Source organism: Myxocyprinus asiaticus, chromosome 13 (assembly GCF_019703515.2).
Source record: "Myxocyprinus asiaticus isolate MX2 ecotype Aquarium Trade chromosome 13, UBuf_Myxa_2, whole genome shotgun sequence".
Lineage (NCBI taxonomy): Eukaryota > Metazoa > Chordata > Actinopteri > Cypriniformes > Catostomidae > Myxocyprinus > Myxocyprinus asiaticus.
In genome coordinates this window covers 43,167,185-43,192,977 of record NC_059356.1, presented here as the reverse complement: position 1 = coordinate 43,192,977, position 25,793 = coordinate 43,167,185, and the positions used below count along the sequence as shown (strand labels likewise).

At 40.3% G+C, this 25,793-nt stretch overlaps 2 protein-coding genes across 7 annotated transcripts in view; both read right to left on the bottom strand.

The window, feature by feature from the left end:
• The window catches only part of grin2ca (glutamate receptor, ionotropic, N-methyl D-aspartate 2Ca), a 107,446-nt gene extending 91,480 nt beyond the window's left edge, over positions 1 to 15,966 (bottom strand). Inside the window, exons 1-2 of one of the 4 annotated variants that reach the window (XM_051713703.1) lie at positions 15,949 to 15,966; positions 12,912 to 13,392 (exon numbers count right to left, since the gene is read on the bottom strand). The gene's annotated coding sequence lies outside the window, so the exon portion shown is untranslated. Of the gene's footprint in view, positions 1 to 12,911; positions 13,393 to 14,085; positions 14,437 to 15,948 lie in introns of those variants that run through there. The other 3 variants (XM_051713704.1, XM_051713701.1, XM_051713702.1) reach the window with 3 other exon arrangements.
• A 7,243-nt stretch (positions 15,967 to 23,209) lies between these two features.
• The window catches only part of LOC127450013 (MHC class II regulatory factor RFX1-like), a 29,033-nt gene continuing 26,449 nt past the window's right edge, over positions 23,210 to 25,793 (bottom strand). For all 3 annotated transcript variants that reach the window (XM_051713709.1, XM_051713710.1, XM_051713711.1), the window contains exon 18: positions 23,210 to 25,769. In XM_051713709.1, the coding sequence (XP_051569669.1) occupies positions 25,609 to 25,769 (161 nt within the window). In that variant the 3' untranslated portion in view covers positions 23,210 to 25,608. The remainder of the gene's footprint in view (positions 25,770 to 25,793) is intronic.

Sequence of the window (25,793 nt, the reverse complement as noted above, 5' to 3'; positions counted from 1 at the left end):
GGCATAGGTAGACCTGTTCGCATCCCAAGAATCCTCCCACTGCCCGCTCTGGTACGCCCTGACCGAGACATGCTGGCACACAGCTGGCCCCCTGGACTTCGCAAATATGTGTTTCCCCCAGTGAACCTACTTGCACAGACCCTGTGCAATGTCAGGGAGGACGAGGAGCACGTCATCCTGGTAGCACCCTACTGGCCCACCCAGACGTGGTTCTCGGACCCGCGGTGGTAGACACGATCACTCAGGCTAGGGCCCCCTCTACGAGGTGCCTGTATGCCTTTAAGTGGCATCTGTTCGCTAAGTGGTGTTCTTCCCGACACGAAGACCCCCAGAGATGTGCAGTTGGATCAGTGCTTTCCTTCCTGCAGGAGAGGTTGGAAGGGCGGCTGTCCCCATTCTACCAGGGGTGTAGCGGCCTCCTGGGCCTTGACCAGTGGCGCCTCTCTAACAGACATTTGCAGAGCAGCGGGCTGGGCAACACCCAACGCCGTTGCGAGGTTCTACAATCTCCGGATGGAACCGGTTTCGTCCTGTGTAGTGGCACGCACAATCAGGTAAGTCCGGGACAGCTAGCCGGGTGTATAGCTTGTGCATAGCGCCTTTCACCTCCCCTGAGCTGAAGACGTGCGCCGTTGACTCCCAGTAGTGTTCACAAATTGTGTTCCTGGTTGATTTCCTCCGAGCCCTGTGGCAGACGAGTTTGCAGAGAAACTCGCTGCCGGCTCAGTACACGTGCTAACTAAGCCCTGTACTGGGGTAGGTGCTCCACATGTGGTGGTTCCCCGTAGGTAACACCATGCAATGTATATCTTCTAATTTGTTTCCCTGTTGGTAAACTGTGTCTTCCTTGGGCAGAGGCCCCTCTCCAGTCACCATGCTTGTAGTAACTTCTCCCCCGTAGGGTAGGACCTACTATGGGACTTCCCCACATGGCATACTTCCGACATAGCTCGGCAAGGCCATGTGACATATTTCTACTTAAATACCCCCTCTCTCTGGGCGGGGTGTGGTCTCCGCGGTGTCTTCCCCTTGGGAGGGACACCCCACCAACTAGACCTGGTGGCCCCAGTCGGTTAATTCCCTTTTTTTGGGGAGAGGAAAAAAAGGGGATAAGAGGCCACGACTGGGCTAGCCCGTCTCTATCTTTTGGGTAGTCGACTTGTCCCCAAAGGGCCGTTCGACACTCATAACAGTGTTGGGGGAGGTTACGTGTTGGCCTGGTGCGCTGGCTACGAGGCACACAGTGGTCTGCCCATCACACACTGCCAGTTCACGTAACACAGTTCAGCAAGTTGCGGCATTTCATATAGGGACCCCTAGTGTCACTACATCGACACAACGTCTAGTGAGTGACAGATAGGGAATGTCCTGGTTACTTGCGTAACCTCCGTTCCCTGATGGAGGAAACGAGATGTTGTGTCCCTCCTGCCACAACACTGAACTACCCACTGAAATGGCTGGGACCTTGTCTCGGATACTCAGCACAAAACCTGAATGAGTGGTTGCATACCAGCTCCTTTTATACCCGTATGTCCGGGGGAGTGGTATGCAAATACCACTCACCAATTTTAATTGGCCTTTTATCAAAGACCAGAGGTGTCTCGAGCACCAAAAAGAGTGACCCCTAGTGTCACTACATCAACACAATGTCTTGTTCCCTCCATCAGAGAATGGAGGTTACGCAAGTAACCAGGACGTTTTCTTCAGCGCTCGGAGGAGAATTGTTTATTTCCAACCTGTTTCTCAAAGGAATTAGCCTGACTGACAGAACGCTTGGCCATGAGAGCATGTTGATTGAGAAATGTACCATTTCTTCAGTTTGACCTTGGAGCAATCTTGCAAGCTCTGCTTTTCCATCGGTCCCACAGTGGGTGTGCCATTGTTGTCATGTAATCTTGTTACCTTGTGCCCATTTGCATCTCTAACCTCTCTCTTTCTTTTAAAGGTGAAGTGTGTAATTTCTGCGCCACTAGCACTAGAAACAGAATTACAAATATAAAAACTAAAACAGGTATCTTAAACACTCCCCCACTGGACAAACAAACAGATAGCCCCACCCACACACACATAGAATCGTGTTACTATACCTATACTTTTGCAAAATAATTGTATGTGCCTCATTGTAGGTATTGCAGCAGTTTCCTGGTGAAATGAACACTAGAGGCGCTACAGCAAACAATTTATTCCCTCTCACACAAATCACAAGTAAAACAGCAGATTATCAGATCATAAATGCTGTTTTTTTCCTATTCATCACACAATGCCATCTTATGACATCTAAACACTTTTACTATACATTTAAACTTTTGCATTACATAATCAGCTATATTTATAAGCTTGTTGAAAAGGTTCAAATTGTGCAGTAGCTCAACTGACAGAGCGTTGCAATTGCGAAGCAAAAAACGGGGGTACGAGTCCAAAAGAGCACACGAGTTGACACGTGAGCCAAAAGTGTCATAGAAGAACCACAATTGTGTTTTTCATCTAACAATTGCTTTTTATGACACTATCGGTTAAGTTCAGGTTTAAGGTTGAGGGTAGGTAAGTAGGTTTTGTTGAAAACCTCATCTGTTCGGGAGAACATTTAATTCACTTTGAGTGCCACACAGTGGACATTTCACCTCGGAACTGCCGCAAAAAGTATAAGGATCCACGCAGTATCATTTTGCAAAAATGTTGCCACAGTCACATAATTTTTATGAGATCAGGCTCTATGAATGCTGCAAAAAAAAAAAAAAAGAAAAAAAAAATCTTAATCAGTTGTTTTTGTCTTGTTTTCCAATAAAAACAATATCTACATGCTAAAACAAGATGCGTTTACTTGACGAGCAAAATGAAATGTGAAGGGGAAAAATTCTAATCCCTCTTTGCTCTTGAAAGATATATGTTATATTTCATAATCCTCACTTATTCTTTCTAATATTAATCAATGTTCTGTTCCTCTTTTTCTAAAAGGTACAAGTAATATGAATGTAATCTGAGGGGTGACTGTGGGTCTTGCAGGGTTAACTCATTCAGCCCGGCCTCCGTAGAATGTGCATTTTATGTTGTATTGCATTTGTTCCATTTCTATTTCTACTTTTATTACATAATGAATCATATACCCTATTTAACCATCTGATTATATTGAGGACTGATTAATCACAAGTAGTAATGTAAGAGAGAGAGATCGTAGTTATGATTTTTTTTTTTTATTATTCTTGTTTTATGGTTTGTAAAAGTAACCATGACTGGACAACACATCTATTTCATGTCATCAGTGAATTGAAACATGAATTTACTTCAACTAGACGCAGCAATAGTGTGCTCTCTTGTGCTCTTTTGTGCCCTTTTGTTTCTCTCTGTGCTCTGTCCTAATGTTCCACAGATGGTGAGGCCCTGCATTCTTGCAAGGTTTGGGAGAAGGCCTCTATTCCTGAGAATGAGATAACACCTACACATTTCATATCTAAATAACTTATGTCTCTGAATTATTTACGGTTATTGTGCCCTCTCAAATGTGACTTTGCCATAGTCAAAAACAACTTCCAAGGATTTGAATTGCTCTCCTTGGTACCCCTTTGACGTAAAGAAATAAGGAGTAGCCATAACTGATAACTAACCTTTGATATCTGAACATAAGTTGTTTCAACCAAGGATGGAACCTCAATTCATGTTTTGGCTAACAGTTATTGTTTGCACGAAGATGGAAACAGTCCATATTTGTAATATGTTAAAATGTTTGAAGTAGTTGACCAACCGGAATGCTAGAAATTGTGGTACGATGACACCTTTAATGTAATTTGCATATGACTATCATTGCTTTGGAAAGTTTGTAAAATGGCACTTCAACTTCCTGTCTTTCTAACTGTTGTATCTCAATGACTTGTGATGCCTATTGAATCTGCAGAGACTCATTTGATTATTGTAAAACCTGAAACCTGAGTTTTTATTCCTCAATATTCATATTGGGGACCCAGCTGTCGCCCCCTACAAATTAGATATTAAGTCTTGTTTTTGGAGAAATCTTAATTTTGTGAGGTTTATGCTAAATCAGTAATAAAAAAAAAACAAAACTAAAGTATAAACCTCATTAAATGTTGTTATTTTTCTCTGAAAACAAGACTTAAATGTAATTTTGCTTGTCAAATTAATGTGTATTGTTTAAAGGATTTTTAGATATTTTCCCAAGAAAACACAACAAAAATACTGAGTAAGATTTTTTGCAGTGTAAAAGAAAGTATTTTAATATCGAAAAATCACATTTTAGCCCCTTTATCCAAATAAAAGTCCACATAAAACCATGCTATGACCACTTTTATTTTCTGTTTCTATAATCGCTCTCTCTCTCTCTCTCTCTCTCTCTCTCACTCTCTCTGTGTCTGTGTGTGTGTGTCTGTGTGCGCGCGCGCGATCTCCACTCAGTTTAAAGTCATTGAAATGTTTCATTAAGCTGATCAGCTTTGGGTGACACGTCGTGTAACAGCTTGCTGACGAGGCATCATCCTGTGGTGTGACACAGCTCTGGATGTTGTTTCTGAGAGACTGATCTCATTGAGCGCTGTGAGCAGCACCAGTCACTCATCTGGAATCTGCAGACACTGGACACCAGAACAGCCTTAAAGAAACATGGTCACCCAGAAATGACAATTCTGTCATTATTTACTCACCCTCATGTTGTTACAAACCTGTTTTACTTTCTTTTGTGGAACACAAAAGATTATGTTAGGCAGAATGTTAGAGTCTGATAGCCTCAATCACCATTCACTTTTATTGTGTAGTAAAAAGACGCAATGTAAGTGAATGGTGACTGAGACTAGCATTCTGCCTAAAATTTCCTTTCGTGTTTCACAGAAGAAATGTTTTTAAATGGGTTTGGAATTATATGAAGGTGAGTAAAAGATAACATAATTTTCATTTTTGAAGGAACTATCCTTTTAGCAGGTGCAGGATCAGAATCAGAATCAGAATCAGAATGAGCTTTATTGCCAAGTATGCTTACACATACAAGGAATTTGTCTTGGTGACAGGAGCTTCCAGTACACAACAATACAAAACAGCAACAAGATTTTAAAAAATAATTAAAACTGAATAAAAAATAGATAAATATTGAAAAGAAAAAAGTATATATAGAATACACAAAAGTCAATATATATATATATATATATATATATATATATATATATATATATATATATATATATATATTGACTATTGTGTATTCTATATATACTTTTTCCCCAAATTTTCCACTTCTTATTAAGTGATTGAACAGTACTGACTGGCATTTTCAAGGCTTTTGATATCTTTTTATATCCTTTTCCATCTTTATAAAGTTCCATTACCTTGTTACGCAGGTCTTTTGACAGTTCTTTTCTGCTCCCCATGGCTCAGTATCTAGCCTGCTCAGTGCATCCACGTGAGAGCTAACAAACTCATTGACTATTTATACACAGACACTAATTGCAATTTAAAAAGCCACAGGTGTGGGAAATTAACCTTTAATTGCCATTTAAACCTGTGCGTGTCACCTTGTGTGTCTGTAACAAGGCCAAACATTCAAGGATATGTAAACTTTTGATCAGGGCTATTTGGGTGATTTCTGTTACCATTATGATTTAAAAAGGAGCCAAACAACTATGTGATAATAAACGGCTTCATATGATCACTATCCTTAAATAAAAGACTGTTTTTTTTCATGATCAGACATATTTTCAAAATCAATGCCAAAATTTCACAATTTCTGCCAGGGTATGCAAAATTTTGAGCACAACTGTACATACATACACACATACATACATATACACACACATACATACACACACACACACACACACACATACATATACACATATATACACATATACACATGTATGAATATATATATACATACATATACATACATACATACACACACACATACACATATGTAGTGCAAATCTAAATACAAATCGGTTATGTACAGTGCAAGGGAATGTAATGGCAGAAGAGGTTGGATGTGTTGGATAATATAAAAAGACTAAGCTGTGTATTGCACATTAATTATTGCTCAAATGGGCAGTTTTAACTGTTCATGAGATGGATAGCCTGGGGGAAAAAAACTGTTCTTGTGCCTGACGGTTTTGGTGCTCAGAGCTCTGAAGCGTCGGCCAGAAGGCAACAGTTCAAAAAGGTAGTGGGCAGGGTGAGTGGGGTCCTGAGTGATTTTTCCAGCCTTTTTCCTCAATCTGGAAGTGTATAGTTCTTGAAGGGGGGGCAGGGGGCAACCAATAATCCTCTCAGCATTCCAAACTGTCCTTTGTAGTCATCTGATGTCTGATTTTGTAGCTGAACAAAACCAGACAGTTATTGAAGTGCAGAGGACAGACTCAATGACTGCTGAGTAAAACTGTATTAGCAGTGCCTGTGGCAGATTGAACTTCCTCAACTGGCGAAGGAAGTACAACCTCTGCTGGGCCTTTTTCGCAATGGAGTCAATGTGGGTTTCCCACTTCAGGTCCTGTGAGATGGTAGTGCCCAGGAACCTGAATGACTCCACTGCTGCCACAGTGCTGTTTAGAATGGTGAGGGGGGACAGTTTTGGGGGTTCCTCCTAAAGTCCACAATCATTTCCACCGTTTTGAGCGTGTTCAGCTCAAGGTTGTTTTGACTGCACCAGACAGCCAGCTGTTTAAACTCCCTTCTGTATGCAGACTCATCATCATCTCGGATGAGGCTGATGACAGTGGTGTCGTCTGCAAACTTCAGGAGCTTGACAGAGGGGTCCTTGGCGATGCATCGTTGGTGTAGAGGGAGAAGAGTAGTGGGGAGAGCACACATCCCTGGGGGGCACCAGTACTGATTGTACAGGTGCTGGAAGTGAATTTCCCCTGTCTCATAAACTGCTGCCTGTCTGTCAGAAAGCTGGTAATCCACTTACAGATAGACGTGGGAACAGAGAGTTGGTGTAATTTAGTCCAGAGAATAGCTGGGATGATGGTGTTGAAAGCTGAACTGAAGTCCACAGAAAGGATCCTTGCATATGTCCCTGGTCTGTCCAGATGTTGCAGGATATGATGCAATCCCATGTTGACTGCATCATCCACAGACCTGTTTGCTTGATAAGCAAATTGAAGGGGATCTAAAAAGGGTCCAGTGATGTTCTTCAGGTGGGCCAACACCAGTCTCTGAAATTATTTCATGACCACAGATGTCAGGGCGACATGTATGTAGTCATTAAATCTTGTGATTTTTGGTTTCTTTGGGACAGGAATAATGATTGAGCGTTTGAAGCAGCATGGGACTTCACACTGCTCCAGTGATCTATTGAAGATCTGTGTGAAGATGGGGGCCAGCTGGTTAGCACAGGATCTAAGACATGCAGGTAAAACGCCATCTGGGCCCTGTGCTTTCCTTATCCTTTGTTTTCGAAAGACACGGCTCACATCATCTTCACAGATCTTAAGTGCAGGTTAAGTAGCAGGAGGGGGGAGGAGGGGGGTTGCAGGAGGTGTTGGTGTTTGTGTGAAGTGAAGGTCAGAGTGGGTGTAGGGTGTGAGATTGGGCCTTTCAAATCTGCAGTAGAACACATTCAGGTCATCAGCCAGTTGTTGGTCCACCACAGGGTTGGGAGTAGGAGTCCTGTAATTCGTAAATTGTTTCATGCCACTCCACACTGATGCAGGGTCATTAGCTGAAAACTTGTTTTTCAACTCCTCAGAGTATCTTCTTTTAGCCACTCTGATTCCCTTATTCAATGTGTTCCTGGCCTGATTGTACAAGACTTTATCCCCAACTCTGTAAGCATCCTCTCTGGCCTGACGAAGCTGCCTGAGTTCCACTGTAAACCATGGTTTGTCATTGTTAAATGTTAAATAAGTCCTAGTAGGAATGCACATATCCTCACAGAAACTGAAATATGATGTAACAGTATCTGTGAGCTTCTCCAGGTCTGTGGCTGCAGCCTCAAAAACACTCCAATCAGTGCAGTCAAAGCAGGCTTGTGGTTCCAGCTCTGCTTCGATGGTCCATCTCTTTACAGTCCTTACTACAGGCTTAGCAGATTTAAATTTCTGTCTGTAGGTTGGAAGAAGATGAACTAGACAGTGATCAGATAGTCCCAAAGCTGCTCTAGGAACAGAGAGATATGCATCCTTTATTGTTGTGTAGCAGTGATCCAGTATATTTCTGTCTCTGGTTGGGCATGTAATGTGCTGTTTGTATTTGGGCAGTTCACGAGTGAGGTTTGCTTTGTTAAAATCCCCAAGAATAATAATAACTGAGTCCGGGTATTGTTGTTCTGTGTCTGTGATTTGATCAGCCAGCTGTTGCAGCACGGCATTGGGGTCGCAGGCTTACAACCACACTTGAATGAACTACACTTTGATTGGTCATGTTTTGGACATGAATTTACTGCACTGTCAATATAGCATTCTGTAGTCATTTTCATTAACCAACATCTATTCATTAAACTGCCAGCAAGAATATCACTGTTGCCCCTGTGCACAATTAAATTTCTACATGTGTCTTTACATGCTTCTGCACAAAGATTGAATGTTGTTGTTTGGCATTGGGTGATTTCAGACAACAAGATTAATATAATGCAATTCCTCACATCAACTGTGGAAATTTGTCAGTCCAACTTCTACAGAAGTGTGTTTGTTCACCTGGGGTTATCATTACTGTCTTTGTGTGTGTGTGTGTGTGTGTGTGTGTGTGTGTGTGTGTGTGTGTGTGTGTGTGTGCACGCGCGCGTGCGCTGTGTGCAGCTGCAGTGTGCATGTGTTGCATGTGACAAATATTTGTGTGTTTGTTGTGGATATGTGTTGCACGTTGGCCATAGTAGGGATTAAGACAACATCTGTTTAGAAATCTCTGTTTGATTGTTGATCTGACCTGTGCACTTTGGTCAACACCCTACCACAGAGAGAAGCCCACCTTCACAAACTTACATTCTGTTTGGCAATTATATATTTTACAAATATTTTAAAAAATTGAAGAAAATTTGAGTGCAAAAGTAACCACCACCATGCTAGGGAGGTTGCCAGGGCATTATTAAACATTTGTTAATGGCTGAGGTGTTCAGAGTGGTTGCTAGGATGTTGCTAGGTGGTTGCCAGGGCATTAATATGCAGTTAAAATTGGCTAAGGTGTTCTAGGTGGTTGCTAGGGCGTTACTAGGTGGTTGCCAGGATGTTACTATGCAGTGGATAATCAATAAGGTATTCAGAGTGGTTGCTAGTTGGTTGCCAGGGCTTTACGATGCAGTTGAAATGGCTAAGGTGTTCTGGGTGGTTGGTAGGTGGTTGCAAGGATGTTACTATGCTATTACAGGCTAATGTGTTTTGAGTGGTTTGAGAAAGCATTGCTAGGTGGTTGCCAGGGCATTAATATGCAGTTAGTAATGGCTAAGGTGTTCAGGGTGGTTGTTGGGGGGTTGCTAGGTGGTTGCAAGGATGTTACTATGCTATTACAGGCTAATGTGTTTTGGGTGGTTGCAAAAGCATTGCTAGGTGGTTGCCAGGGCATTAATATGCAGTTAGTAATGGCTAAGGTGTTCAGGGTGGTTACTAGGGCATTGCAAGGTGGTTTCCAGGGAGTTACTATGTGGTTGTCAATGATAAAGTGTTTAGAGTTGTTGCAGGATGTTACTAAGCAGCTTATAATAGTTAAGGTGTTCAGGGTGGTTGCTAGGGTGTTGCTAAGTGGTTTCCAGGGCATTAGTTTACAGATGATAATGGCTAAGTTGTTCTGAGTGGTTGCTAGGGCATTGCTAGGTGGTTGCTATGGTGTTCTAGGTGGTTGCTAGGTGATTGTCTGGGCATTACGATGGGGTTAATAATGGCTAAGGTTTTCTTGGTGGTTGCAAGGGCATTGCTAGGTGCTTGCCAGGATGGTACTATGCACCTTTTAAAGGCTAAGATGTTCTGGGTAATTGCAAAAGCATTGTTAGGTGGTTGCCAGGGCATTAATATGCAGTTAATAATGGCTAAGGTGTTCTGGGTGGTTACTAGGTGGTTGCCAGGGCATTACTATGCGGTGGATAATCAAGAAGGTATTCTGGGTGGTTACTAGGGCATTGCTAGGTGGTTGCCAGGGAGTTAATATGTAGTTGTTAGTGGCTAAGGTGTTTAGAGTGGTTGCTAGCTGGTTGCTATGTGGTTCCCAGGGTATTAGTTTACAGATGATAATGGCTAAGGTGTTCTTGGTGGTTCCTAGGGCATTGCTAGGTGGTTGCCAGGGCGTTACTATGCAGTTGATAATGCCTTAGGTGTTTTGGGTGGTTGCTGGGATGTTGTCAGGTGGTTGCCAGGGAATTACTATGCAGTTGTTAATGGCTAAGGTGTTCAGGGTGGTTGCTAGGGCATTGCTAAGGTGTCCTGGGTGGTTACTTTCTGGCCCAAGCTGAAAGAGCACAGCCTCAAGTCTCCATGATATTCTGGTCCCTAGATACTGTATGTCCTGAGTCAGCTCCTCGTCAATGGGATTTTTGTTTCACTCATTTTGTTGTCTGCCAGGTAAAAATCATACGTTAGATTGCTTATAAATGTAATAGCACACCTCTCCTCAACAAGTCACAAGATTTGAAGCATCATTCATGTCGGCAGCACAAAAAGTGCTGCATGAGTTACATTCCGAAGTTTAATACTTCAGTTTAGGGATTTGCTCAAATGCCTCAGCAAGCACCACTACAAATATAAAATTTAGCCAAAAGACATAGAGGACAAGTGTGTGTTAGTTCTCAAATGCCCATATGCACTTCTATGTCAGAGTGTGCATGTTTGTCCAAGTTGTTGTGTTGTTAACAAGTCACTGCAGTGTGGAGCCAGCAAACCCTGCGATCAGTGCCTCTGTTCTCTGCTTATGCACAACATGACCACCATAGAGCTGCCCATACACTTGCTTTATCTATCAACACTTAATATCCAAAATGCAACACTCATTCCAACAGATTCTAACTTGCAGTAATATTTTATTTCAATATCTCCTGATATCACACTGTAAATATATACTGTACAGAGCGCAACAGTCTGATTTCAGAAGTAAAAAGCCACCAACAACACCCAGTGCATTGTGGTGGTGAATTTTGCACAGGCAAGCACCACTCACCCTTTCATCAAAAAATCAAGTAAAAATCTAGTTTGACCACAGTATTCTTCCCAATTAAGAGAGTTAGTGTTGAAAGTTAGTGTTGAAAAAACTCTACTGTATGTGCACCATGTGAAACCTTTGTAGGTTAACCTTTAGAAATCTTTTCATCTGTGTTTCTTAATTGATCAACAGGAAAAACTGAAACATTTTATGTTTGTGGTGAAATATTGCTTGATTTCTCTTCTGATCTACACAGGTTCATGCAGAATATAGTATTTATTAACTAATACAATGTAAAAAGGACACCTTATACTCTTGAGATAACAGTCAGCCACTTGATGTAACTGACCTACACTCTTCAAACGTACACTGCGTCCTTCATATTACACACTACGCATGCAGTACTGCTCTGATGCAAATTGCTAACCCGTCGTCTGAACCATACATAGATCTTGTGTGCATTGCTCTAAAAATTTGCTACACTGGCACGTGCTCACCTAGATCCAACCAACCTGCTTTTAACTACAACATTAAAAAACATTTAATACAGATAGTCACATTTTAGTTCAGAAAAGACTTGCAGTTCTTCTTATAGTAATAAGTATTGCTCTAATGGCATTGCTCTGAAGGAGAACGAGGACACAAGGGCAATTAGGTCACTTCCACAAAATGTTAAATTTTTTCAGATAAACTATAATACATTATATTTTGAAATTTATTATGCATATTCCATACATTTAGTTAAATTAATTGTTACTTTTTACTAATCTCCTGTTTTACTATTTACTAATTATTCCCTTAAATATATCTAGATACCCTTGAAAACAGTTATGATTATGATTGCAGTGATGTTTTTCTATTTGCCCTGGAGCATATATTTAGTCGGGGTCCTTTTAATTTCACATTTGTCACCCACCACTAAGAATTCCCAATAACTTGCCCTCATCTTTTACTTGAACATTTTGTACCAAGTTATTTGTGATTTGGATCTAAAAGACGCTATTCCCTTCACTTTTTCTTTCTCTTTTTTCCAAATATTCCCTCTCTTTCCTTTATGTACCTTGTTCTTATGAAGCACCCTCTCTTCTCACTATGAAAGTGGCACATTATCACAGCTTCAGTGGGACCATTCCCAAATGCGTCAGTCGTGTGCTCCATAATAACTGCTCCCAACAGTAATTACTGAAAGCTGTCACCGCTTCTCTTCCAAGATATCTCAGTTCACCTCTCAACAGAATTCAGTTTCCGCCGCTTTAACATTCCCGCACAATGACTTTAACTGATACACACTCAATCTGCAGTGTGGAGTAATTTATCTTTCTTCATAGTAGCTGCGAATCGAGAATCCCAAAGCTAAGTATTATAACAACAACATGCATTTCTAAAGGTTCCAAAGGTTTGTTTTTGGTTTGGAATTCATTTCTTCCTGGTAAACTGCACTGCTCCAACAAGCATACAACCTGTAGGTGTACTGATTTGAGATTAAAGAGTGTATCACAACGTCCTACCAGACACTTTCAGAATCATTCATAAACACAAACACACACAACTCCACATATAGCCATGTAATTTGATACAACTCATAAAGCAAGAAATAATTGTCTGATATGTTAATTACATAAAGCTACATATGTAAGTAACATGGCAGATTTAAACATAAACTCTGATTCGGTTTTGTTCACACAAATTAGATTTTTGTATGTCTAAACTGAAAAATTTATTTCATACCAACACAACTTCCAAACACATTTCTACCATTAAAATCACACACTAACAGGTGCACAACTACAAATGTCCTGTTTAAAGTATGTTTACATAATACAGCAGGAACAGTCATGACATAAGTGATGGTGATCAATTACCTGCTTTGGCAAACCACATCCAGCCCGGACTCCTGACAGCACATCCCTCCTCTGTGACTCGTCCTGATTTTTTTCTATTCTTTTTTTTTTTTCCTGTCCCCCCTCCCTCTTTTTCTTTCTCTCTGTTTCTCTTTCTCTGTCCCTTGCTTCCTCTTTCCTCCTGTTTGAGTCTATTTCAGTGTAGACAGAAGAGCCCACTGTGACAGTGGCATGGTCTCTAGCAGTTTGGCAGAAGGTCACATCATCTTCCACGAGGGGAGGGTGGGATGGATGGAGGGAGGGCGGGAGAAACGAGGAGGTGCATGCGGAGAGATGGAGGGAAAGTAACAGATGCCAGAGGAGAAACAACAGAGGAGAGGCGAATGTCCACAGCTGTCTTGTAGTCGAACATATAGGGATCCTGGTCCTGGACGGTCCCTGGTTAGGTGGACAGATGTGTCTCGACTCTGACTGGATGTGTCCAAATCAAATCTGTCCAAATCTGTCCCAATCAAATGGAAAAATCACCTTACTGATCACTTAATGCACAACTAATAATCAACCTGATTTTGTTAAAAAAAAAAGCATTCAAACAAAGACCCGTGACATCAAAATGAGAGTTTCATGGCCTTTAGACTAGATCTATTAGCTTTGAAGTGATCAATATACTAGTGTAACCAGGCTAAAAGTTGACAAAATTAATTTTAGCAGATGTATGCATTTTAAATTTGCAGTCTTTCTCTTTTGGGAAAACGGAACAAAAATATTGATGACTCATCTTGCACTACACATATTTTTGTCCAATTAAATTCTCTCTAAAATGAGAATGTCCCTCCCCCTAAAACCCCTTGTAACCGACTGCAAAGGTCAGGGTTAGGGTTAGTTCAGGTTTGGGTTATTAAAGTTTAGGGTAAGCAAATCATGGCTGTGACGTCACTAATGTCTATTAGCTATTTTTAAAAAGGGGTGGGGCTTTGATATGCCCCACCCAAACGTTTCAGTATAAAATGTGTCAATAGAGGAAAGAAATCTGCATTGATCAAACCATTTCACGGGGTCTTTAAAGAAAAGGAGTATCAAGATTTTCTGAACTTTCCTTCAGTTCCATGTGAAAAACAATAAAAATAAAAAAAAAAGAGTATATTCCATTTTAGTGAGGTTCGGACATATTTTGAGTACACAGAAACATTTGTACCTTTCGTTTACCTTGTTTTCTTGTTCCTGGCCCATGCTTCAAAGATCCTCATTCCAGTAAAAGCAGCTACATATTTCTCCAAAAACTGCTAGTTTCCAGGGTCTGTCAGTGCCTGTACGAACAGGTGGCACAGGCCGACAGGCAGAGCTTCTTGTTTTAGTACCAGGCTGTTGATTCCTAGCCAAAATATTTTATGGTTCTATTTTCCCCTTGAGATTTGTATTATTTTTTTGTAGTCGATTTATAAAGTTGTAGAGCGATGTCCAATTGGATTGTGCCTTCTTGGTTGTAGTTATTTTGTCCCTGTCCTCTGATGGTTGGTAGGAGTTTATATGTACAGCTGTAGCTGTAAAGTGCAGCTGCGGTTCTCAGATTACTGTAGTTGTAATCCGGGCACCTTCTGCACTCCATATCACAGGCAGGACTTGTGAGCCGTAATCATTATGTGGTAAGGATTTATTCTCTACTCTCTCTCTCTCTCTCTCTCTCTCTCTCTCTCTCTCTCTCTCTCTCTCTCTCTCTCTCTCTCTCTCTCTCTCTCTCTCTCTCTCTCTCTCTCCCACCCTCCCATCTTGTTTTCTATTCCTCCAGACTTTCTCTTTTTTTATTTTTTTTATAACTCTTTTTAAACAGATGGCTTCCATGCTTGTAAGACATTTTCCACTCATATTCTTTAAAGTCCAGACATGATATTCATAGCAGGCTGCTTTGAGAATTAAATGCTTTTGCCATTGTTACAAATTTTATATCATAATCTTATTTATGACCGTACGCTTTGGTGTGCAGCATCTAGTGGGGTTTTAGTACCAGTAGCTCTAAAGCTGTAATAGAAATTTTGAGGTAATTTGAATAGCCAGTGTTGCTGCTACAGAGGAGACAGAAGTAAATGCTATCATTAAAGTGTAATTTCTCTGTGTTATAATGAAGCTCAGAGGAGGAAATATGTGCTGTATTTATCTTGTTGGGCCCATAAGATATTGGTCATCAGCAGTATTAAACATTTGAGAGGCAAAAAAAATGGCAATCCTACACTCAGGTTCAAGTTTGGTCATTCCACCTCTACACTGTCATGTGAATAAAGGCTAAATATCCTATATTGGATATAAAAAAAATGTAATCTAGCAATAGATTAACCTAATCTAATCTGAATGTAACCAAATAGACAGTAACAGTACAATACAATTCATTCAGTGTGTAATTTTGGACTGGAAAAAAATCTTTTAAGCAAACAATTGGACTAAACTGTGTCACGTGTAAAGTTGCAAAAATGTAAGTTTACAATTAAGGCCAAAACATACTTTACGCAAGTATGTGAATGCAGGTGCTTCTAGCAACACTAGCTAGATTTTGTGCATTGTTGCATCCCTTGAGTACTGAAGTTTGTAACCGCCACATTATGGGTGTTCAACCAAAACCATGCATTGATTTCAAAATCAAATCTCTTGATTCTGAATTTGAAGAATGCCCATGTCATAAAATTATTTGTTTTGATTTTATTGTCCACTGTGGTCTGAAAAACGGCAGGGGGATTTGACTTAAAATTTTGCAGATGGCGGACCATTAAACGGGCCAAAAAAGACTTACATTAAAGGAGGGTCATATCTAGGGACCAGAATATCATAGAGAATTGGGGTGGCCTCTTTTGACCTGAGTTCACAGAAACCACCTAGTAACCACCCAGAACACCCCAGCTGCATTGCAACATGCTAACAACCACTCAGAACACCTTAACAGCCTCATAGCAATTCCCCGGCAACTACCCACAACACCCTAGCATCGAGGTGACAACTAGAAATCAGGTTTATTATTGCTGCCTTCTTAGAATAAAATCGCAAAGTACATATAGTTGCTTCAAGGACTTACTGTAGCAGTAACTGAGATCAGACATCAGTGCTGATTGTGGCCGTTAGCACGTCAGCAGTACCTGTTGGCGAGGACTCGGAGATTAGCTCAAACGTTAGCGGAGCAACAGCAGAAGGGACACAGGAAGTCTCACAGGTGGCCGTAGGGCGGAGGAGTACACACATGTCAGGATGAGAGAAAGAGAGAGAGGGACAGATGGACATATACCCTCTCTACACGACTTGGCTACAGCATTTCACACGCTAGAATGCCATTCCAGCCACACTGAACAACAGAAAAGAGAGATAAAAAGAAAGGAGAGAAATAGACAAGTAAAACTGATATCGAAATGGTACAACTTTAGTTACTACCGAAATCTTCAACTCTTACCAATTTTAGCAACCTTTACTGTGGGTATGTCTTTTTTTTTTTTTTTTTCCTGCACTTTTCTCCCCAATTTGGAATGTCCAATTCCCAATGCGCTTTAAGTCTTGTGGTGGTGTAGTGACTCTCCTCAATATGGGTGGCGGAGGACAAATCTCAGTTGCCTCCGCATCTGAGACCATTAATCTGCGCATTTTATCACGTGGCTTGTTGAGCACGTTACCGTGGAGACATAACGCGTGTGGAGGCTTCGCGCCATTCTCTGTGGCATCCAAACACAACTCACCACGTGTCCCACCAAGAGTGAGAACCACATTATAGCGACCATGAGGAGGTTACTCCATGTGACTCAACCCTCCCTAGCAACCAGGCCAATTTGTTTGCTTAGGAGACCTGGCTGGAATCACTCAGCACACCCTGGTTTCGAACTCGTGACTCATCAGCGTCTTTACTCGCTGGGCTACGCAGGCCCCCCATTATGGGAATATTTCTAAAGTACACTTTAAAAAGTGGTTATGTGCAGTTGATCTAACTCATATAATGTACTATTGTTGGTGTGACTTAATGAAGTCTGGAAGTCTAGTTCAGTCATATTAAATAATATTTTTAACTTGAATTGAAAAAAAAAAGAAAAAAAGAAAATAAATGGTTAATTTAGATGTTACCAGATGAAGCACTTTTTTTTTTTTTTTACCTGACAAAAGATTTTAAGAGTGTTGTGACACTGAAAAAGATCTTATTATTTATAGACTTTTTTTAGTTGTCCAAAACAAGAAAAAGCTAAATGAAATAAATTATCCATTGTGGTGGTGGTGGCGTGGTTAAATGCCGGCTTGTGAATGGAGAGCGAGATCAGGAGATGAGAACGGTAAGGATCATCACCTGGCAATGATTGTCTCTAACAGCTGTTTGTCATTGCACTGAGAGTGGAGATGGGTTTTATGAGCGAGCCAGACAACAGTGAAGAGAGAGAGAGCTACCCACACACACAGACCCAGAGAGAGCATTTATCGCACTCCTCCAGGCCCAAGCAGAGAACCGACAGTTGCTCCGGAGCTTGCTACCCCAGGAGGGGGCTGCCGCTGCAACCCCGCGACCGTTGTGCTCGGTATGGGGGTAACAAAAGAGTCCCACAGTGACTGGGCCAGCCCAGTGCCGAAGAGCAATGGTTTGGTCCGGTTCTGTGTAGATTATAGGAAAGTCAACGCGGTGTCTAAAAACTGCTCGATCGGTTGGGTGCGGCTTGCTTTTACTCAACACTGGATTTGACAAAGGGTTATTGGCAGATCCCTTTAACTCCAGTGTCCCGTGAGAAAACAGCTTGTTTCACACCGTCTGGATTACACCAATTCGTGACACTTCCGTTCGGTTTGTTCGGGGCCCCGGCTATGTTTCAGCGTCTTATGGACAGAGTCCTTAGACCGCTCTCTGCTTACACTGCTGCTTATCTAGATGACATCATTATATACAGTAATGATTGGCAGCAGCATATGCAGCATCTGTGGGCTGTTCTGAGGTCGTTGCGACGGGCGGGACTCATGGCAAACACTAAGAAGTGCAACTGGGCAGGTGGAAGTACGGTATCTGGGGTTCCACTTGAGCCATGGGCAGGTGCATCCCCAAATTGTTAAGACCGCAGCGATTGCAGCCTGCCGAGACCCAAGACCAAAAAGGAGGTGAGACAGTTCCTGGGGCTGGCTGGCTATTATAGAAGGTTTGTGCCTAATTATTCAGATGTCACCAGCCCACTGACTCATCTCACTAGAAAGGGAGCCTCAGACCTGGTCCAGTGGACAGAGCCGTGCCAACAGGCTTTTATGCAAGTGAAAGCTGCACTTTGTGGGGGGCCGTTGTTACATTCTCCTGATTTCTCTCTCCCTTTTGTGTTACAGACCAACGGATCGGACAGAGGGTTTTGAGCCGTGTTGTCCCAGCTGGTCAAGGGGGAGGATTGCCCGGTGCTGTATATCAGTCGGAAGTTCTCGTAGATAGAGGCGAGGTATAGCACCATTGAGAAGAGTGTCTGGCCATCAAGTGGGTGGTCCTCACCCTTCAGTACTGCCTCCTGGGATGGGCTTTCACCCTCTGTTTGGACCACGCCCCACTACAGTGGCTCCATTGCATGAAGGATACCAACGCGTGGATCATCTGTTGGTATCTGGCTTTTCAGCCTTTTAAGTTCGAGGTGGTCCACAGGCCGGGGGCGCAGATGGCTGTTATGGACTTTCTCTCCAGAAATGGGGGGGGGACACTGGGCAGGCCAGATGGCCCCCTGGCCTAAGTCGTGTGGTGGGGGTATGTGATGGTGGGGTCATGGTTAAGAGCCGGTTTGTGAATGGAGAGCGAGATCAGCAGATGAGAACGGTAAGGATCATCACCTGGCAATGGTTGTCTCTAACAGCTCTTTGTCATTGCAGTGAGAGTGGAGATGGGTTTTAAGAGTGAGCTAGATGCCAGTGAAGAGAGAGCTACCCATGCACAAACACCCAGGGAGAGCGTGTGTTGACAGGCCGCTGAAAGCGAGTTTTTTGAAGTGTAAAATAAATTACCTTTTGAGTTGAATTTCACCGTCTCCCTTTTCCTCCTTGCCCCCCAATCATGAAAACTGTTACATCCATCAATGTTCTTAAAATTCAGTAAAAGACAGAAAATTTCCATCTAACGCAACCTCTCGTATCCATGGAAGCTAGATCCTGCCTCGAGAAAAAAAAAAGTTAATTCTGACTTTTTGTCTGACAATTGTGACTTTGTTTCTGGTAATTGCGAGTTTATACAGTATCTCGCAGTTCTGAGATATAAATTCGCAATTCTGAAATAAAAACATGCAATTCTGAGACCATAAAGTTGAAATTGCAAGATATAAACTCGCAATTGTGACTGTATTTCTCAATTGTGTCTTTGTTTCTTGCACTTGCAACTTTATTTCTTGCAACTTCGAATTTATATTTCAGAATTGCGACTTTATATCGTGCAGTTGCTACTTTATTTCTCAAAATTTCAAGTTTATATATAAAGCTAAATATGTATATACTTATATACAGTGTGTATATATATATATATATATATATATATACACACACACACACACACATATATATATATATATATATATATATACACATACATACAGTACTGTGCAAAAGTCTTAGGCACATAAGATATTTCACAAAAACATTTGTCTTAAGATAGTTATTTATATTTTCAGCTGTAGTATGTCAATAGGTAATATACATTTTAGACCCTCAAACATTTCTTTTGCGAATAGAATAGAAGAAAAGGGAGCCCTGCAAGGGATGGCATTGCCTCCACAGCGCCCCCCACTGAATATTGAGTCAGTCTGGGATTACAAGAAGAGACAGGAGCAATTGAGACAGCCGAAATAGATAGAAGAACTGTGGCAAATTCTCCAAGAAGCTTGGAACATCCTATCTGCCAACAACCAAGAAAAAGTGTCCAGGTGTACCTAGGAGAATTGGTGCTGTTTTGAAGGCAAAGGTGGTCACACCAAATATTGATTTAGCTTTATTATGTTTACTGGACTTTGTATGACGTTAATTGATAAATCAAAACTATTTATGGCATTATTTTTAAAGACATCCTCACTATGCAACATTTTTCCCAAGTGCCTAAAACTTTTGCAAAGTACTGTATGTGTGTGTATATATATATATATATATATATATATATATATATATATGAGTATGCATTCCTTTTCTCTTCATGTGGAGAAATTGGTATTATTAGCCATGTATCTGATGGAAAATTGGAGTAAGAAAAAAATGGCCAAATTTGGCAAGGACTGGATCTCAAAGGAGGCACCAAATATAGCCAGACGTCTCAGAGTATTGAACAACAGCAGCTCAGCTTTCGTCCTCAAACCTGCTTGTCCTTCTTTCTGATGCCCTCTCTCCTTCATCTGCAATTTGTCATTTTATTCTACCAATAAAATCACAGGTATCTCACCCCTATTGTCATTGGAAATGACTTATGCTCAGTCAAAGAGTGTTTTTGGCACATCAATTCAGTTTGAGGTGCACATAGCACCATTTTAAAGATCCCATGAAAACAAAATGAGAGTCTTTTTATGCGTGGCTGTTAGCTTTGAGGTAATCTACAAGCTAATGTGCTCTATGAGTTGACCAAATTAACTTTAAGCAGATGCATGCATTTAAAATGTTCTCTTTTTTTCGTGAAAACGGAACAAGAATATTAATGACTCGTCTTGCACTACCCTGATTTTTTCCCAATCAAATGCTCTCCAGAATGATACTGTCCCTCCCACAAATTCCACCTGTAATTGACTAGCAAGTAGCAAATCATGGTTTAAGTAAAGGGACAAGCCATTCAATATGCCCTGCACAAAATTCCTGTTTCAATAGCAGGGGCGGACTGGCCATAGGGAAAACCATGACTTTTCCTGGTGGGCCGGCCGCAAAACAGGTTTGGGGTTGGATTGGTGGGTTCAGTTTATAAAATATGCATTCCTCTTTACTGCATTACAGCCTATGCAGCTGAAAACACCTCGCTTCACAACTCACTTTTAGTGCCCCCGTTGACATTTTACCCACATGCCCATACGCCAACAACACTTACCACTTTGGCCACTGGGGGCAGTGTTTCAAATTTCTGTAAGCACAGACCGATTTTAGCTTGATATTATACAGCTATAATTCAAGGCATGTTGCATCATACGTTTTTATATATCCCGTTATGCACTAATCAAGACTGTTATCACTAAAAGCTGATTAACAATCATCTATTATCCGGGGCTGCTGTGAGACAGTTTTGGTCAGTGTCAGGTTTCGCAGGTCCAGTCATCCAATTTTGTGTAATCCAAAGCAGTTATGTCATTAACCATCTGTGCAACCTACTACAGCCAAGTTTTAAAGTTGTTTGGCAATGCAAAAACAATTAAAACTATAATAGACTGTGTGATTAAAATGCAATGTACCTGGTTTGATAAGTCAACTTTCCACTGTGTTTTATGTCCAGGGCTGTAGCTAGTGGAGTGAAAGGTGGTAACGATTCTAGGGGCCCACAGGTCCAGGGGGGCCCCACAACAATTTCTAAACCGTATTTTTTAATAGGAAAGAGGCCCTGAGCAATTTACAGTCAAGGGGCCCAGAATACCTTGCTATGGCCCTGCTTATGCCTAATATTTTGTGCATACAGAAAATTAGCATACTGTGCAGAGCATACATACTACATACTGCAGAAATATTAGGAGTAGTATGGCAGCAGGCTATTCTAAACATAGCTAGACATAGAGTTAGTGTGATTCTTACACTCCTGTTCCTTAATTTTAACTACCATCAGTGTTTTGCTGCCCTCTATTGATTGTGAATGGAACTTTCCCAAAGTGGTTATCTGCATTACTCACTAGCACGGTTAGAGAATGGTCATAAAAGTAATGTGTAGGCTTATATGGATGCTTATATAAGTGCAAAAATAATCTGATCATTATTTCCATGCCTCAATTCCATCATCAATATGCTTAAGGTATCTGCTGCATTTTAGGGGAATCTCTGTATGGTTATAAGCATTTTGTATTTGAAATGCTTTTTTAGGAAACATTTTATAGTCTTTCAGTTGAGAGTGGGTTCATATATAGTATATAATAAAATATGGCCACATTGTTCAGTACATTTAACTTGCATCTGCGTAACAGAACACAGTTAACATGTTATTAAAATGACATTCCAAACCTGTATGACTTTCTTTCTTCCATAGAACACAAGAGGAAATGCAAGGTAGAAAAGTCTTTATCTTTGTGATGGTTTGCACAACAACCTGATATCATGTAGATCACATTCTGTTAATTGTTACTGGAATCTATATGTCATACTGACACTTTTAATCATGTTTTGGGTAAAACTTTTGTGATTCCTTACTTTTACAGTAACTAGAAATTAATTATTTGCAGCTCATTAAGGATGTGTTATATTTATATATATATATATATATATATATATATATATATATATATATATATATATATATATATATATATATCTTTCAATTAAATATTTCCATATTGATTTTTGGAATTAAGTTGGTTTACTTGATCTTGGTTCGCTGTGTGTACAGTTTTGAGATCGTAATTTATCATGATTCACACAGAGATAATCAAATGTTTCATGCCTCTTTTGTTTCAGTTAACTTTTTTTTTTCCTCGGAAATGTCTATGAGAGTCTGACAGGAAAGTACCTTTGCAAGTAAATGCGCAAACCCTCTTTCTGTACCACATGAGGTGGTTCTGTCACGTTTGCTTACAGGATGTCACACAGTGGTGTTAAGAATCTGCAGTCAGGTTATTAGTAGGACACTGACAACTCATTATGACAATGTAATAGTGTGAAACCGTACACATTTTCATTGTGCAGTGGGGCCCCAAAAGGTATTTGGATGCTTTTCGGAAACTTTGGTCACAATTAAAAATGTATTGAGTCATTGCATAGATAGCAATAATAAGTGGCATAATAAATGATGCTTGAGCTTTTCTCAGAACAAACTTTTCTGAGCTATTTTTTGGAACTACTTTTAACTAAATGGTCCCAAGGTGATTTTTAGTGGATGTATGAAGTCAGTTCCCCTCAAGTTTGACAACCAGAAAGCATCCAAATACTTTCAATCTCCATTTTGACCAATTTATCTATTGTTTTATAATTTGAACCCTAACAAATGTATTTTTGTAAACTCATTTGCTTAATAGTGAATGGTGACTGAGGCTAACATTCTGCCTAGTGTGCTTAGTGCAGAAGAAACAAAAGTCATATGGGTTTGGAAACAATGCCGGGTGAGTAAATGATGACAGAATTGGCATTTTTGGGTGAACTATCCCTTTAAAGTGCAGTTGAAGAAAAACAACTAACAAACTACAACTAGATATTTGAAACAATTCACAATTTCAGAAATTATTAATTTATTCATATTTAAATGAAAAACATATGGATTTCATTTGATAACTCCAAAGGCACAACCATTCCCGTGGTTCAGATTACTCAAAACAGTGCCACACGTTTGTCTGCTTTTCTGTCTTCTTTTTTTTTTTTCCAAGCAAGAAACGGAAATGACTTCAAAAAAGTGAAAAGGGAAATTATTTTTTTGATGCAAATGGCTGTCATACAGAAATGGTCTACAGATCTTGTGATGTGTCATCTTGTGAATCTACCAAGACAATCAGAGGAAAAGAAAACAACATGCTGGTTTGAGATCCGTCAGTATTTTGTGCACTGCCCCATTGCTCAGTATTCAAATACACAATAATCGTAGTTCATATACAGTATATATCCAACGGAATGGGATGTAGTTTTAATGTACTGTAGGATCTCTCAAACTTATTTAATCGTAAAGTAGTTCCAACACAGGAAAAGAATCAAACAAATCAGTCTTAGTTATATAAAGACAAATGGGTTGATTTGTTTTAAGGGAAAAGGCTTAAAGGGACAGCTCACCCAAAAATGAAAATTCTACCATCATTTACTCACCTTCAAGTTATACCGAACCTCTATGACTATCTTCCGTGAAACACAAAAGTAGATGTTAGGCAGAATGTGAGTCAGTCCCTAACATGCTGTCTAACTTCCATTTTTGCGTTCCACGGAAGAAAGAAAGTCATACTGATTGGAACAAAATGAGGAAGAGTAAATTACAATTTTTATTTTTATTTATTTTTTGGGTAAACTTTCACTTTAAGGATCGCTCTAAGTTTAAAATGTTCCAGTTATAAGAGACCATACAGGCAGTGCCGTCAAGTTTCTTTTTGTAGGATTCTAGTAAAATATCTGCACCTAAAATCTCAAATACACAGCAAACCATCAAATATGCAATGCACTAAACAGTGTGAGACAACACTGTACACATAAAGATTGTCACTTTGTGACCATAGACAAAAGTATGCAAGGACAGTAACATTTAATGTAGCAATTTTAAGACGACATATGGCAAAACGGAAAAAGTGCAACAAAGAAAGAACGAAAATAGGGCCGTAAGACGTTATAAGACCACATAAAATGAATGCATATCAGAATGAAAAGAAATGCAAGGGAAAAAATCTCCTTCTTTCTGGCTTCTTCATGAAGGAATGAAGACCAGAGTAGTGCTAAATGACAAACTGCTTTGCATCATGGAGTTATGTATATACTAGCCCTAAAAACGTTGTTTTTTTAAGAACTGGGCTATAAAATGCTACAAACAGTAAATTGCATGGCAGTCGCTGAAGGCATTGAAAACTAAAAATACCACTGACAGAAAAACTATCAACACTTCTCGAACCACAATGGTCATTCACACAGGCACAAAAACGCACTTACATTCTAGCCAATAAAAACGATAAGGTCCCAGGTCACTCACCAACACACAAACAACACACGGATAGGCAGAATATGTATGTCAACACACAAACGCACACTTACAGTCAATTGAAATCTCCCTACACATTTACTCTCGCCATTATAGGCTGCTGGAATTTGACCGCCAATTTCAGAAAAGATAATGCAAAAAGAATCATTTTCTTAATCAGTATTTTTGTCTTTTGTTTTCAGGTGATACCATAAATGTACACGAGAAGCTAAATTGCGTACGATATTAAGAGTTCACTTATAGAGAATATGTCTTGAATTAAGTTTCTACTGTGAACCTCATTGGCAAATTGTTTTTTCATGTTTTAAGTATAAAACTTGATAGAATTTAGTAAGGTTTATGCTTAAAACAAGAAAGAAAGAAAAACTGTACCAATGGGGTAAGTAAACTGAACTTAAAGGAATAGATTACCCAAAAAGTCATTTCTTACCCAGAATTTTTATATTTTTTGGGGTGAACTATCCCTTTAATTCAAGATATAGCCAATCAGAGTTCAAATCTACACTTCTATGCAGCTATCAGAATCAGATTATTCGAGCTATTTTTAGTGATAGATACTCGCACACAAATACACTATGGGAGAACTGAGTAAGTTTAGTCCTCCTGACCCTAAGATCTCGATATGATACAGTTGCAGGTGATTGTGTTCATGTTATGAATGTGTGAGTCTCCAAACAAGGGGCAGCTTCATCTGTGACTCTGTGTTACAGTGAAAGTTGGTATAAATGTATGTGCTCGAGACAGGCAGGAAATGTATGTACGAACATCCAAACTGTTGTGTAAATGTGTAAGTTGCAGCATTTATTCTTTAGAGATGCATGTGTTGGTTTTAAGTGCACAAATGATGGGTGATTATTGTGCAGGGAGTGTTTGTATGTAAATAAGTGGTGTGTGTGTGTGTGTGTGGTTTATATAAGCATGTGTGTATTTAAGTTCTCAGTTCTCCATTGTTCCTGTGCTGAACAGCACCCTCTGGTCGGTTCGCGCCAGTTTGGCAGGCGGTTCCAGAGATTCGTCACCAATAGTACCCCCATCAGACTGCAGAGATAACTCTTGACACTCATCCTCACTCTCTTCTTCTTCCTCCTCTTCCTCTTCTGAGATGCACAAAAACAGGAGGA